This window comes from Pelmatolapia mariae, linkage group LG10_11, assembly GCF_036321145.2.
Source record: "Pelmatolapia mariae isolate MD_Pm_ZW linkage group LG10_11, Pm_UMD_F_2, whole genome shotgun sequence".
NCBI classification, from domain to species: domain Eukaryota; kingdom Metazoa; phylum Chordata; class Actinopteri; order Cichliformes; family Cichlidae; genus Pelmatolapia; species Pelmatolapia mariae.
The window spans coordinates 73,291,658-73,307,548 of NC_086236.1; the positions used below are offsets into that span (position 1 = coordinate 73,291,658).

At 44.4% G+C, this 15,891-nt stretch overlaps 1 protein-coding gene across 1 annotated transcript; it reads right to left on the minus strand.

Moving 5' to 3' along the window:
• Window positions 1-706: 706 nt before the first annotated feature.
• Window positions 707-12,928, minus strand: LOC135933612 (methyltransferase-like protein 27). Its single transcript, XM_065471726.1, has 7 exons — window positions 12,785-12,928; window positions 9,067-9,149; window positions 8,882-8,984; window positions 7,440-7,568; window positions 6,905-7,040; window positions 2,512-2,604; window positions 707-945 (listed from the first exon to the last, which is right to left on the minus strand). The coding sequence occupies exons 1-7, from the start codon at window positions 12,926-12,928 to the stop codon at window positions 707-709; spliced, it is 927 nt and encodes a 308-aa protein (XP_065327798.1).
• Window positions 12,929-15,891: the final 2,963 nt, after the last annotated feature.

Below are 15,891 nucleotides of genomic sequence, written 5' to 3' on the forward strand. Positions count from 1 at the left end.
AGTTTTTATTTCTTCCACTGGAAGTTTTGCTTATGTTTCAGAATTCTTCAGTAGATTTCAGCTCACGAGTTCTTAATGTCTCTCTCTTACATTGTCTCTGGTCAACACTCAGCATTAGCACACTGTCACTATTTTTACCTTTAACAGGGCCCTTAAACATATCTGCTTCAAGAGTGCAGCATCAAGTAGCTAAACCAGTAGAAACCAGAAGAAGCAGGAGATTAATTCAACTAAGTTTTCTTTATACAGCACCAAATCACAATAACAGTTGTGTCAAGGTGTTGTATACTGAATAATTACGCACACCCCACTTTGCAGTTATTTATTTGTAAAAAATGTTTGGAATCATGTATGATTTTCGTTCCACTTCTCACGTGTACACCACTTTGTGTTGGTCTTTCACGTGGAATTCCAATAAAATTGATTCATGTTTGTGGCTGTAATGTGACAAAATGTGGGAAAGTTCAAGGGGGCCGAATACTTTTGCAAGCCTCTGTAGATAACGCTGTCATGATGGCTGCCCAGTGGTGAGGTTTGATTTTAGAAGGACTTGACTTGGACTTCTGATTCAATTCAGTTTAATTTACATACATCACCAACAAACAACAATAACCATTCAAGGCACCCTGTACTGTAACGCCAACGCCAGCACAAGCTCGACGAATATGTAACCTTTAAGTTCACATTTTTGGCTCCAGTCCTAATTTTACAGCTTATTAAGAGACTTCCTGTACAGGTACATGGTTCCATGGAGAAAATCCTCCTTTTTCTCATCCTTGCTTTTATCATTATAAACATCTATCATGTATCTGTGCATCTCTTTGGTATCCACAGGGCTCCACAGGCCCTCCTCCACCATCAGCTGCAGTTCACGCTCCATAGATGTTTTGTATTTGTTTCCAGACTCGGACTTTGGGTCCACTCTGGACATGCAGACGTAGCCCCCTGAAAGAGGAAAAAACAACAAAACCACAACAATTTATGAATATTTCTTTCTTTGAGAAACAAAAAGTTTGCTCAGGTTTGCTCGACACTGTAGGATGTGCTCCAACGTCAGGAGAGCATGAGTCCTCTGCCACATGCTGTCACATATTGTGTGTTTTTATTCATCTGAGGTCGCATTTACTGTAATTTGAAGACCCAACAACAACCAGATAATTTTTTATATAATATAATATAATATAATATAATATAATATAATATAATATAATATAATATAATATAATTGTCGCGTTGACCTAGTAGGTGTGGCTGTTACTCTTCTCTTCCTCCTCCTGCCACTACCTGCTCTGTGCTGCTGCTGATTGGACCTTGTGTGCAATCTACAACTAAGCACGGCCTGGTGTGCACCGCTCCGCCAGGTGAGCTGAATTAGAGCAATCAAGGGCGGGCGTGCCTAGTAAGCCTTAAAATGCATGCCGCAGTCATTCGACCCGTGTGCGACATACTGAGAGGACAGCAAACAAGGCATAATTCACTTTGCACTGTGAGGAAGACTTTGAACTAGACGGGCTATCGGTAAGCTCTTGGACTCATATTTGCTGCTTATATGTTTGGGACCTATGGAAGCTCAATTGTGTGTATTTATGCATCGGGAAATAGTTACTACATTTAAGTTTAACAAATTATATTGATATTAAAATGAATGTTTAAGTTTGAATAAATTGTTTATGTAGATGGTGTTTCCCACATTTATGTTAATTAATACTAAAAATAGCTATCCCAAATCCTTGGTTAAATCTTAAAACTAGTGTAAATGTGTTTGGTTTAATTTAAGGTAAATAATTCTTTGTAAAAGAAAATCCTTGGTTAAAGTCATTATTAAAATATTTGCAAACTTTAAAATGTATACTTTGAAAATGTAATTGTTTATGAGATGTATAAATGTAAGGTAGACACATTTTGTGTATTTGAAAACCACAGTTTATTTCATCTTCGTTGTTTGAAATTACTCAGCTCTGTGATTAAAACCCAATGAATGTAAAACAACTTAAACTGGGTTAAATGATAGTTTAGCTAAGGCTAAGTACCTTTGTCTATGTTAAATGGTTTTATTGAAGTGTATAAGTTTATTTCATTTGTACTCTATATAATGCATTTAATTTATCTGAATGATTAACGAAATGTTCTTTATTTTTGTGTTTAAAGGTTTTTCACCTAACTCCCTATTTAACTATCTACCTAGCTATCTAACTACCTTATTGACTGCATGATCCTGAAACTGGTCAGAAATAAATTTGAGTGAAATTCAAAGTCTGGTCTTTTTCAAGTGTGGGCACCTCACAGACAGAAAACACTTGACAATAATATAATATTTTTATTATATCCTTAGCAGGTGTGTGGTGGTCTGTCTTCTAAAAATCACATCCGAGCATTGATTATGTTATTATTAAAAGCTAAAGAACAGTCTGAGTTCATCACATCAGATAAACAGTTTTAGATTAAATGGGGGGAAAAAAAGATCACACTCAGATTAACATCAGTTTGTTTGTTTGAAAGTTGGTTGGTTACCTGGTTTAGTAGTTTTGTAAAGCTCCCGGATAATGCTGACCGGCACGAAACCATCACGTAAAGCACCAACAATGATCACCACATCAAACTCACCTGAAACCAGGAGCAGACCAGGAGGGAGAGGAGTTCGTAAAAGGAGTTCAATCGGAGTGAGTTAGAGAGGAGTTGGAGAAGAGTTCAATAAAGAGGAGTTACTTAGAGGAGTTGGAGTTAAAGAGGAGTTAGAAAGGAGTTAGTTAAAGGAGTTAGTTAAAGGAGTTACTTAGAGGTGTTAGTTAGAGAGGAGTTAGTTAGTGGAGTTAGATCGGAGTGAGTTAGAGAGGCGTTACTTAGAGGAACTAGAGAAGAGTTCATTAGAGAGGAGTTAGTTGTTTTTGTGTGAAAGTTGGTATTGTCACGTTGTGGGTTTTTCTAAGTTTTGGTTCTACTTTGTTTGTTGCACTTCTATCTTGTGTAATGTTCTCGTGTTCCTTCCTCTATCGTGTCTTTGCAGTAATGCCCCCTGTGTTCCTCTGTAAGTGTTTTTATTTTTAATCTTCATCTCATGGATAGTTTCATGTTTTACTCTGATAGGTTTTTTATGTCTTGTTTTTGCTTTTACTGTTTGTCTTCCCTCCTTTTTCTCTTGTGTTTGATCCGTGATGCACTGTAGTTTCAGACCATTATTAACATAAATATATTGTGGCGAGCTCAGACAAGGAGGAGACAGGTGTCGTTTGGTCTTGCTTCCCGCAAGTTAGCCAGGCAGCACAGCCGTTTATTAGCATTCAACAGAAAAACACCGCCGCTAGCTCCACTGCTCGGTGTAGGGCTAGCATAACAACAACAAAAAGGCGCTTTCTCCACCCAGGAAACAGAGTCGCAGAGAGAGAGAGCGTCACCTGTAACCATGGCAACATAACGCTGCCGCCTGGAACAACAGAACATAGCTGTCAAACCCCAAACAGCCCTGACCCGCTACATAGCCCCCACCTAAGGGGTAAGTCGTCCCCGACAACCCCATTACCCAACACAAAGTCCTGCAAATGTCTTCTTTCGGCGTACAGGCCGATCTCGACCAGCAGGGGAAGAGTCACTCGGATCAGAGCATGGGGTGCCACCAGCATCCCCTGCCCGGCGGCTGCTGGAGCGGGCGGGCGGTACAGTGAGAGTCTGTCCTGGTGCAACACCACCATGCACCCCTGGCCCGGCATGCGGATCCAGTACACCACTTCTGTTAGCCGCTCCATGACCTCCGCCGGCCCTTGCCAGTGACTGCACAGCCTGGGGGACACTCCTCTCTTGCGAACCGGGCAGTACACCCAAACCTTGTCGCCAGGCACGAAAGCTCCCCCTCGGCACCTGGTGTCGCAGGCTCTTTTCTGTCGTACTCCAGCGCTGGCCTGGGCCTGGCGGGTGTAGTCATGAACCACCCGCGGCCGCTCCCTCCGCCTCCTGTAGCAGTCCATGGCCACCAACACGCGCCGGTTCTCTGACTCGGTGACGGGGGAAGGCCCTAGGACGTCCACTCCCACTCTCTCCATCAGGGCCCCCACCAGGTACTGCTGCAGGGGGGCAGTGGAGCGTTGAGTGGGGCCCTTCCGTGCCGTGCAGGTGTCACAGCAGTGCACATGAAGTTCCACATTCCGTCGACAACCAGGCCAGTAGAACCGTCCCCTGAGACGGCGGAGAGTTTTGGCATTCCCATAGTGGCCGGCCCCCACCGAGCCATGAACAAGCTCGAGCCCCTGCGACCGCAGTGACTGAGGCACCAACAGCTGCAGGAGATCCTTGCCCTGACCAGGGGCCCGCCATCTCCGGTATAGGTGGCCGTTGTGGGTCTCTAGATTGTTGTACTGGGAGTGGTAGGCCTTCACTTCGAGCCCCTGTCCCGAAACCCCCGTCCAACCTGGGTGTTGTGCCACCTCCAGCCAGGCCCCCACCTGAACCAATGTCGCATCAGCCTCCTGCTCCCGCTTCAGCTGTCAACGGGAGCCATCCCCCTCCGCTGACTGTGGCCTGAGCAGTAGCCACGCCCAGTACCTCCTGGGCCCGCTCCTCCTGTCATTTCGAGAGGGGCAGCTGGTGTGGGCGCAGATGGATGGGTTGAGCAGAGCCTGTGTTGCTGAACCAGCCGCGTCTGCCTGCAGTCTTCGTCACTAGCGGCACTGATGTCCACATTCTCGTCCAGGAGGCACTTCAACCGCTGGCACTGGTCAACGGTGAGACCTACGCTGCTGCGCTGCCACAGGTCATCAACAGCTTGGGTTGTCTCGGTCGAGGGAGGTTTGTCGGGCCTAGAGGCTGGGGCTGCGGCGAGTAGAGATGGTCTAGAGCCTCCGGCGTCCGAAGTCTGTTGAGCAGCAGCTGCCTGAAGCCCGGCTTGTCTGTCTCTGGTCCCCTCCGTTCCCTGCTTTTGACCGCACTGGAGGGCCAGAGTCTCTGTACCAAGAGTGATAGCCAGCTTTGCGGTGTCAACGCAGGCCCCCCAGCGGGTCAGCAGATCAAGGCCGATGATGCACTGGTCTTGGATGTCAGCAAGCCAGAAGTCATGCACCAGCTCCAGATCCTCCACTCAGATCTGCAACAGTTTCTTCCCCCGCATGTCAGTTCTCTCCCCCGTCACCGTCATCAGCTGGGTGTCGGTGGGCGACCAACCCATCACAAGCGTCCCGGACATTCCAGGGAGCACACCAGGTCGTATTAGGGAAATGGTAGACCTCGTGCCCACCAGGGCCCGGCAGGGCTGGTTCTCAACACAGCAGCTCAGGTAGAGTCCCTTGAGGTGCCCGACTAGGCCCACCACCGTAGATCGTTCTTGGAGGGGGGCAGGAAGCTGGAGCAGTGGTCCCCTTGCTACACCGCTCCCCCTCTCGTTTCCCTGAGGCCAAATAGTTCTGGTCTTTGGGGCGGGATCACCTGCTGGTTAGGTCGCGAGGTGAGCACCAGCTCGGCCCTTTCAGCCTCAAGGAGCACCTCACGGAGAATTCGAGGCATGGCCAGCCGGACGTGTTGGTGCAGTCGCTCTGGAAAGAGTCCTCGCAGAAAAGCATGCAGGCTAAGCTCCTCACGGGCTGCTGCTGGGAACTCCGGGTAGCCACGACGAGCATATAGCAACACATCAGCTGCAAAGGTGCCCGGCTCTCCCTGCCCGACGGCTCCGGTTGGTCAGCTGCTCCCTGCTCTGATAAGTGGAGTGCCGCTGCCCAAATCGCCTCTTGAGTGCCATGGTAAGGGCCTGGAGCTCATGCTGCTGTGCCGGGGCTAGGTCAAGCAGTACCTGCAGTGCATCTCCTTCCAATGCTAGCGCTAGGTGCATAGCAGCCTCTTCGTCGCTCCAGCCACTATGCCTCGCTGCTAGCCGGACTTGTGAGAGGTAGGGCTCTAGCGGGGTTAGCCCGTTGTATTTCGGTACCTTAGCTGGCGTTGTAGGCACCACTGCTCACTGTCGGTCGACAGAGGAAGCCCGCGAAGCATTGTCCTAGCGTCTGTCGCAACGGGCTGCTGCCACGGTGCGCTCGCGCCGTCTGGACCCGTCGGGGGACTTACATGGCCGGTCGCTTCCTCTCTCTTCAATCGCCAGCTCCCCAAGCAGCGAATGCTCTCCTCGACGGCTTGCTCCAGCCTCTGAATGTCTCTCTCCATTCCGGCGAGGGTGCACTATCCCACTTCTGACACCAATGGGGCGAGCTCAGACAAGGAGGAGACAGAGGTGTCGTTTGGTCTTGCTTCCCGCAAGTTAGCCAGGCAGCACAGCCGTTTATTAGCATTCAACAGAAAAACACCACCGCTAGCTCCACTGCTCGGCGTAGCTCTAGCATAACAACAACAAAAAGGCGCTTTCTCCACCCAGGAAACACACAGTCGCAGAGAGAGCGTCACCTGTAACCATGGCAACATAACGCTGCCGCCTGGAACAACAGAACATAGCTGTCAAACCCCAAACAGCCCTGACCCGCTACAATATTTTGAGCATCTAACTAATCAATATCCTCCATAAAAGTATTTTTTATATTTATAAAATTAAATAGGTAGCAAAAGTTTTGACTGCATTAGCACCGCCCCCTGACTTTGACGGGTGGGGTTGACAGATAAAATTAATTCATGTTGAGCTGTAGCAAATGAATTATTAAATAGTTAATTACTTAACTATTAAGTAATTAACTATCTTTAAAAAAAAAACATTTAAATTATTAATGACCAATTTAATTAATTATGTATTTATTTACTTGTTTTATTTTGGCACTTTTAGCCCCCCATATTTCTATTTAAAAAAAAAAAAAAAAAAAATCAGATGTTGTTATTCTCAATTGTGTTGTTTTACTATCAGCTGGAGGTGCTGTCTTCTTGTCTGTGGTGCTAATGTGTCTGTCGGGTCTGTGCTTTGTTAGCTCAGAGTGTGAGTGTGATGTACCAGTCTGTGCAGGCAGTGGGTCTGTTCCCAGTAAGGCTAGTTTGAGTTCCCGATAAAGGCCACTCTTAGCAGCTTGTTCCAGCATGCCCTTACTACCATCCACTCCCACAAAGTGTTTGAAGCCGAGGTCAAACATCTAAATACAGAGAAAAGATGATCAGTTCTGAGCCTGTACCATGAACTCTGGATGTTCGTCTGAGGATGAATTTCACAGATTTTGAATAACTGCTGAAATTTCCCACTTTCAAAAAGAATCACATGTAAGACTGTAAGTTCATGTTTGCCTGGCATTTACTATTTTACAAAACTGATTTGGGATTCATTAAAATGTTGTTGTTTTGTGTTTTTCCATAATTAGATCAATCTGAACATGTCCTCACTGTGATTCATGCTGACCACAGTAAAACTTCCTGAATCCCATTTGTGACATCATCAGCATTTTAAACATCTATAAGTCTCAAATCAGCTCAGAGTGACGGCTCCTTCCAGTTATTAGAAGGTGCCACCTTCCAGAGTTTTCCAGTTATTGGTTCACCAGTTTTGCAGCCAGTCCAGATCCGCAGGCCACATCGAGAACCTGAGCGTCTCCACGATTTCCACAGAAGTGATCGTTCAGAAAATCTACAGCCAGCTGTGGTGCTCTGTACTTCATTGTCTCCGAATCCTGTCAACATAAAGCAGCGGAAAAAACAAAGTATTCTTATTGGCTGTTGGGATTTAGGCTGTCCAGTGCTGTTTTTGTCACATGTTTCAGATCATCAAACAAATGTGACATTAGACAAACCGAGTAAACAAATTTTTTATTGATGATTTCATTTATTAAGGGAAAAACTTCCCAAATCTCCCTGCAATAATTGTCCCATAAATAATAACTAGTTGTGCCACACTTGGCGACAAGACCTGAAATCAAGTGTTTGTGATATCCTGCAATGAGTCTTTCACGTGTCTGCGGAGCTCTGCTCACTCTTCTTTACAGAATTATTTGAATTTCCAGAATTTTCCAGAATTTCCAATTGTTTTCCAGCATGAGCGGCCTGTTTACGGCAATGCACTGCTTGCTTTTTTCTTGTGACCTCCTGTGACGTCAAACTGAAATTAAAAACATAACCATCTTCATCAGTTGCTGCTCTCCTCCCTGAGTGTCTCCTCTCTTGCTCTTTCCTCTTTCCTGTGGGACAGATGTCGCTCTCCCTCACGTATCATATGACGCGTTTACATTTACGCACACGGCACTCAGCGTGTCTCCACAAAACCAGATCTGATGGTGAATGTTCGGTGTTCATCGGGTCAGCTGTGCCACACAGAGTTTAGGTTTCAACGGCTCAATCTTCTGTAATAATGAAACTCTCCTCCGGATCAATGTTCCGTCGTCGGGGCTTTTTGACGCACCAGTGTCCCCTCTGATTTAAACTGCCACACTGTTTTCAGAGAGAAACAACCCGACTGCATCTTTTTATATAAACTTAACATGGAGGCATTTTTATAAATGAATCATTACGCTGATTTGCTCCACTGCTTTCAGTCATAAAGCTGCGTCTCTTTGGTGAACTCTGGCAGCAGAGAACAGCGCACTGCGACCTAATCTGGCCTCGATAGATGACGATGACAGCTCTGAGCGCTCATTTTGTATTTAAAACTTTCTTAGATTAAATAATCTGCTCTTACAACTCAATGTCAAATGAATAAACTGTGAATATTCCATCTCGTTTAGAGCAGCTCACTCCGTCAGCTCCACACCTGTGAGTTTAGGGTTAGTAGGAGAAAATCTCAGGTCCAATCTGAAAGTTTTCGGGGCTTTTTGTTTTTTTCTTGAGGTCAGGGCGGAAACATTCTGATTATTTGAGAAGAAACAAAAAAGAAACGGTAAGAACTGGTCTTCACTGCCAGACTGAGTCCAAAGACCAGTTAAAGCGCGTGTTTGATATTTATTTGTTGGTTCACGCAGAGTCAGCCCAGGAGGGCTTTCTTTCTCCTCACCTGTTCGTACGTCTCAGCCCAGCTGTTGTAAAAATCCGTAGTCTGGTGCGGATCGAAGCCTTTGCAGGACTGAAAGAAGACCTTCATATCGTCCACAGTTCTTCTGGAGCCCGACATGATGAGGAGCTGAGCTCAGACCTGGAGAGAGTGCAGCGGACTCACTGACACGTGGAGACCCGACTAACCTGACTGTGCCCGCCTCCCTGCGCGGAGCAGGTGTGCACCACAAGCATCCTCGCCACAGACGGGCTGCGTTGGTTTTAGCTGACTGCAGGAGAAAAATAAATGTTTAAGATAAAGTATCACGACGGCTGATAGCTGTGGGTTTTTATTAATTACAATGATCGATAAAACGAATGATTCTCCGAGTCTGAGGCCTGCAGTCCAAGCTGTTTAAAGGGATGACATCACTCATAAAACATGCACATTCCAGAGTTTGGGCTGCGGTGACTTCACATCTGAAAGAATACGAAGTATAAATGAAATGGATTCCTGAGTCTTTCTGCCTCTCATGGTGTATAGTAAAAAAGACCAAACATGGCAGCTCCTTTAAACTCGATCAGGATAAGAGTGAGCGCTTCTAACAGATGAACAATGAGGCGACACTGAAAACTAACTAAACATTTGTCTGTTCTGCATATATGACGCCTGTGTTTCCATCAGGTGATGACGATCACTAAATGATTGCTCTCTTCAGATACTTTGTTACAGTTAAACACAATCAGATTTTCTCTGACCTGACTGATCGCTCTCTTCAGTGAGTCAGATGTGAGACTATAACTTCTCATCCTGCTTGGTTTCATTCTAATTTATGAAATAGTTACAAGTTCCAACTGTTTTTAAAACGTGGACACCGATGTTACAGACATGAATTTACTTTACTTACTTTAGTGAAGAGCAGTTTTACACAGCCTCCTCGTACTTTGTTGAAGTATTTCAAGTTCAAGTTCAAGTTCAAATTTTATTCGCCACATGCAGTGGCAGGTTGCCCTGCAGTGGAATGAACCCGCCCCCCGACCTTACACACACAACACAGACATCACATGTGGATACAAGTCAGAGAACGGTTACGTTACAGAAAACCACTGAAATGTACACTACAATGGGAAAGTACAAGAGGAAAAAAAGAGACCTCTACTCATGCTGGGCTCCTATAGGAGGACAGCATGAGAACAGGAAACAAAAAACTCCTCTGCACAGAAAGCACATAAATGTCCACAGTACAACAATAGCGGACCAGCAACAGGGTTGGGTAGGGGCAAGGGCGTAGATTTGGTTCTGGCATTGGTGGGGACGGATGATTCAACCACGGAACCCTGCCCTGTTTCTTTTTTTTTTTTTTTCCTTTTTGTTTTTGCTTCTTAATAAAAAAGAGGAGAAATATACTTGCCTACATATGCAATTCTACATGCTTTTAAACCATTTAAAAAAAAATCACAATTCATAGTTTTATATGTTAATTATATAATGTTAAATTACTATTAAACAAATGACTAAGTATTTTAGACTTTAGTTTACTTCAGCTATATTCCTTTTTTTTTTTTTTTTTTTATATTCCATATAAATCAGGTATCATACAAAAATAAAAAATAGCTTCAAATACAGTCATGACAATAAAAGAATATGACTTTAAGGACTTAACAACATTACTTCAGTTATAGTACACCAACATCTCTGATACATTAGCACTAAGGGAACACTGAATGACCTGGTGGTTTTTGTCCATAAAACTACTCATCTAAGATTACCACAAAGTAAAAGATCTCTCAGCAAAATCATGCAACAGTTTAGGCACTGTTGCCCCGATCAAATCAGTGAACTGGGATTTTTTATTCTAAACATGAACTACTGTTACAGCAACAGACATGGACTACTGGTGCCCCACACAACAACTCAATGTCCAGTATGTGAAGGAGCCAAACACATGCCTTCTCCTCTTGTTAACTGAGATAAACTGCTGGCATATTTGTTTTACATCTATACTGTCCAGCCTCTCCTGGTGAACATGGCATACAGCAGCATTGTTTAATCTCATTTGAGTCATTGTTGACCATAGCCATGTTTTTAGTCTTCTGAGACACTGAAGCTTCTTTCAGCCTCAGTACATGCGTTTTATCCTCAGATTAAAATTATTATTCTGTGCTTGATGTGCCTCACCTTTGGCCCTGGCCCTTCCCCTCTGACTGCACTAGGACATATTGCCACCTGATAAAATACCACATTGATTCGTGCCATATAAAAAGTGGGACATGTCAATTCAGATTCTTTGTCAAATATACACTAATGAATCAATTTACATCAGCAGCCTAACAACTGTCATGATAATAAATACTAGTTAATCTATAGCACCAAATCATCAGTCAGTCACCTGTGACCTCGCCTCTTCACCTCTGTCTGAGCTACAACATGGCAGAGCTGCCTCTGTCACCTGATAAATAACAGTGAGACATTCCAAATACATGCAGTCACACACGTGCTTCAAATACAGTCATGAACCAACAAGTCATCATCCAATTCCACCTGTGATCTTGTATCACCGTTGCTCTCTGAGCTTTGTGTTAGTTCTTCTGTCATCTGACAAATAGGACATACATGACAAGAAGAATAAAATGTGGAGCTGCTTCAGTGTTTCTGTCAATTTGTGCAGATCTTGACTCATCAGTAATGTTTGTAGGGTGAGTGCAATTTTAAAACAATTTGTGCAAACTGCACTACAAGTTGAAATATTTGCAAAATCACGACTACCTCATGATATTTTGTCTCAAAAATGAACCCTATGAATATGTCAACACTATTAGGATGAAATTATTGTGTCACCAACATTTTAACGTTAAACATATAATTTTAACAGCGTCTGTAAACTAATATCCTGGCTTGCTCGAGGCTCCGTTTTCTCTGACAGTTTCAATCAAAATTAGAAATGCTGCTCTGAGACTGAGAGAACTAATAGTGCTGCCTGTTGTGCAGTTAGTTTCCAAAACACGTTATTTATGGTTACATACAATTTCAGACTGATGTGGGCCAAAGCCTAGCACAGCCTGTAACGTTATTATGACGGACACATTTTATGAGTGAACTTGACTTTAAGTGACTTACAGGTTTCTTTGAAAAATACTTTCTTATATCCAGGTTCTTCCTTTGTGCTGCCGTCCTCCTCTCCTCCTTGCAGGAGTCGCAGCGCAGGCTTGCCGCTGCTAAAACTAAACAGAGCTCCCTGAAAGGCACAGCCAATCACATTGGCCATATTTGTCACATGAGGTAGAGAACGTAATTTAACTCTTTCTGCACCGCTGGGTGAATGAGACGTTGACAGATCGTTTTTTTTTCTTTCTATCGGGTTTGTTTTTCTTTACTGGAAGAGATCAAATTATTGGTGGGGACAATTCAGTAATCGCTGGATATTGGTGGGGACATGTCCCTTCCGTCCATGCCAAATCGACGCCCTTGGGTAGGGGGTGAGGAGTAATCCTAGGCTAACACAGCAGCCATTCTGCCACTGCGCCGTCTCTCCAGCGCGGGCCCAGATCCGCCGTGTTCTCCAGAAGGGAACAAGCATCGAAGGCATTGGAAGGGGAGGGGGGATGAGTGAGTGCTTATCAGTGTAAGTGTATGTGTGTGTGTGTGTGTGTGTGCGTGTCCAGAGTTCAGCTGAGACAGTGTCCTTCGCCCTGCCAGGCTAAGTAAACAGTCTTCCAGCCAACCCAGGTGGCCTTGCATAGAATAGGAAGAACAGTCTAAACACAGTCGTTATCAGGGTGTTGTTGTACAGCTCCAGCCTTGAGACCACAGCTGGCGCCGAAGGGGTAGCCGCATGAAGTGATGGTGGTTTTTACTTTACTGCGAATAACTCATATGAATTTCAAAGCTGTTCTAACAGTCCAACACTGGTCTCTGAGAACTCACGACTGCAGTGAGCTTCTTCAAGATGTAATCCAGTTTGCACTCAGAGGTCTTATTCTGAGTATTCACGGCAGCCGTAAGCTTCTCCAAGATCTTATCCGTGCTGCACTCAATGAGCCCATTCTGAGAAGTTGCGCCTCGTCCCATCGTGCAGCCTTGTGGGGGTTTGAACAGCCGATTCCGCTTTCTTAATTCTTCGATAAGCCAGGGCCAAGCCAGCTCCGATCAGCAAGAACCCTGTTATCATGGTTCCGAATAGGTAGATATCTTCAGCAGTCGGGCTCACCCAAGCCTAAACTTATCATTGAGAAAGGGGTGTCAATTGCATTCAGAGACCAGTTGATCAAATCCATAATTCCTCTTTTAGGTTTTAGAGCACAGACTGTGAGAGAGTGTTCCAGGGAAAGTAATACAAAAAACACGAGACTAGACAAGGACACAAGAAGCTAAGCAGGGAAGCTAAGGGAGAGGAGAGGAGGAGGAAAAAAAAGTGCGACCGCCTTCGTCAAGAGCAAAAGAAGACAAAAGAAGAGTGCTACTTTTGACTTTTACTCTGCTAATTTGAATCCAAATATTATACTTTGTGCTCCACAATAAATCATTTAAAGCTTTATTTTATTCTTATTTTGCTGATCTTCAAGTCACAACACATCACAATCATCTGCCAGTTTGTTAGGTACAACTCATGTAAATAACCTGTGACTGACACGATACAACCGACTCAAGGCAAGTTCAAACCCCGCAAATCAGTTTTTGTTGGCAGGTATTTCAGAAACTGTTGATCTCCTGTAATTTTCCTACAGTCAGGCCTGTCAAAACCTGAAAAAACCTGAAGGGAAGCCAGTATAGGAGAAATATGTGCTCTCTCTTTCTACTTACAACATCTGCTCAGTTCTGGTAACTAAAGCTATGCTGTCTGATAAGGTAAGAACAGAGCCGGACGTGGTAATGCACATGGGTTTGACAGTTTATTTCCAGCAAAACGTTCAGAACATTTTCATGCTTTCGAGCAGGTGTGACATTGTACAAGTACAGGAACAGGTCAGTTTAATCCACAGATCATGTAATGATAGTGAAGACAGCTAGAAGAACATCAGTCAATAAAATTCATCAATATGAGAATAAATCAAATCGAAACCTTGTCAGGCTACATTCAGCACAAGTGGGCACAAAGAACAAGGGGACACGCTCTAGTTTAAGATTAAGGGATAAATTCATTCAGCCTATGAACGTCAGCCAATAAAAATTAGGAAACGTTTAGACCGTGTCACAGTCTTCCTCCACAGAGTATCCAGGAGGCTCTGTTGGACCCACTCTGTGGAAAATCTTCCCATCAGGCTGCGTCTTCCACATCAGCTTCACCTCCTCCGTGATCCCTTCCTCCCCCAGCTTCACCTTCAGCTGAAACACAGTTTTCATATATCAACAGAAGCTCCTTAGCGATTGGTCGAGGTGAATGAAGTTTTTATCGCTATAAAGTGCGACCGATTCATGATGACGGGAAAAAAATGAAGTCTGGCTGCAGTTCTTTGATGTCCACCACATGCTCCTTGATCATTTACAAAAATAAAGTTAAAAAGTAAAATGTTGTTTATATAGCACCTCCCATGATAAATATCGCAACCAGCAGCAATGAAGGCCCCAAAACAGAACCTGGCGGTACACCGCAGGAAGGAGAAGGACCTGCACACAGAGCCAAACATCACTGAGGCAGAGAACTGCTCCAAAACAGACCCTGATCCACCCGACTGATAGCTCAGCCTTTCAAGGATAACACGATGGTCAGCAGTATCAAAGTATCAAATTCTAAAATTAGAGCAATATGAAACTGCGTAATGTTGAGATTGTTCTGTAACTGCAAATAAAAGAAGGGTCAAGGACTTTATCAGGGACCAGTGAAAACATTCATAGCGAGCACACGGAGAATAAATGAAAAAAATAATAAGTTTGGACTCAGAGATATCAAAACTACGGAAGCCCGTTTCAGCCACTACAAAAAAAGTATCAATAACTCAAAATTTGGAGTTATTAACTTTAAATTTCGACTTACTTTTCTCAAAACTTTGAGTTAATAAATCGAAATTTCGAGTTAGCACTGCCGATCAGTAATCTACGTGAATGACATCATTTCCTTGTCAGCCGGAAGCTGAAGCCCTCAGCTACAGCCAGTCATGAATGCACAAATTGCTGATTATTTTCATCGTGGCTTCATGAAATCTCTGTGTTATTAGCTGAATCACATGGCGTTACTATCAGCAAACATACTCTTGAATGCGCTAATTTGTTGCGATCCGGTTTTGAGTTCGTAGATTACTGACTGGCAGCGCTAACTCAAAAGTTCGAGAAAAGTAAGTCAAAGTCAAGTTACTGTTCTCAAAATTTCGAGTTATGGATTTTTTTTCAGTGGCAGAAACGAGCTTCCATACAAACCCTATAGCTAAAAGAAAAATTCCCTATTTCCAGGTCTCAGCAGCTTCTTATGAGGCTGTATTGTGAGATACTTTTAGATTTACCCGGTAACTAAAGCGGGCGGCATGGTGGTGCAGCGCTTGCAGTATCACTTCACAGCATAAGATCGTGGGTTTGAATCCACGGGCTGCTCTTCATGTGCTCTCTGGAGCTCCATTCATTTGATATTTTATTTTTAAATTTGATTCTGTAGCTGCAGGAATGCAACTTCCTGTACCTGCATTTATTATTACAGTTATTATAACTGTGCGCTCACTGAGTCAGGGCATCGCGTGTCCTCTGACCTGCTGCAGGATGGATTCTTGCACTGTCGCGTCGTTCAGGTCTGCAGATCCCGCCCTCAGCTGAACCTTCACGTTGTACTTCACGTTGTGCGTCACGTTGTACGTCATGTTCTTCTCTGCAGGCTTGACATCTGCAGTGAAATAAGAAGTCATCAGACCAGGAAGATCATACTCTGAGGAAGCAGTGATGAAGGACCCACCTTGGTAACAGAGGAAGTCATGATTCTTAGTACAGTCTTCACCGGACCAGGAAGCTGATGACGTTTCCATTAAGGCACAGTCCTTACCATCTTTAGGCTCCCCAGATTTCCAGTTTGTGTACGTGGCATTGCTTCCATCTGACCACCCCCACGATGT

Bases quoted from the DNA above. Each gene is read 5' to 3' on its own strand.
- LOC135933612 (XM_065471726.1), bottom strand. From the start codon at position 12,928: ATGGGACGAGGCGCAACTTCTCAGAATGGGCTCATTGAGTGCAGCACG. The intron at 9,150-12,784 runs GTGAGTTCTCAG...TTTCTCCTGCAG, and splicing joins TGAAGAAGCTCACTGCAGTC to TCAGCTAAAACCAACGCAGC. The intron at 7,041-7,439 runs GTGAACCAATAA...CTCTGTATTTAG, and splicing joins CTGGACTGGCTGCAAAACTG to ATGTTTGACCTCGGCTTCAA.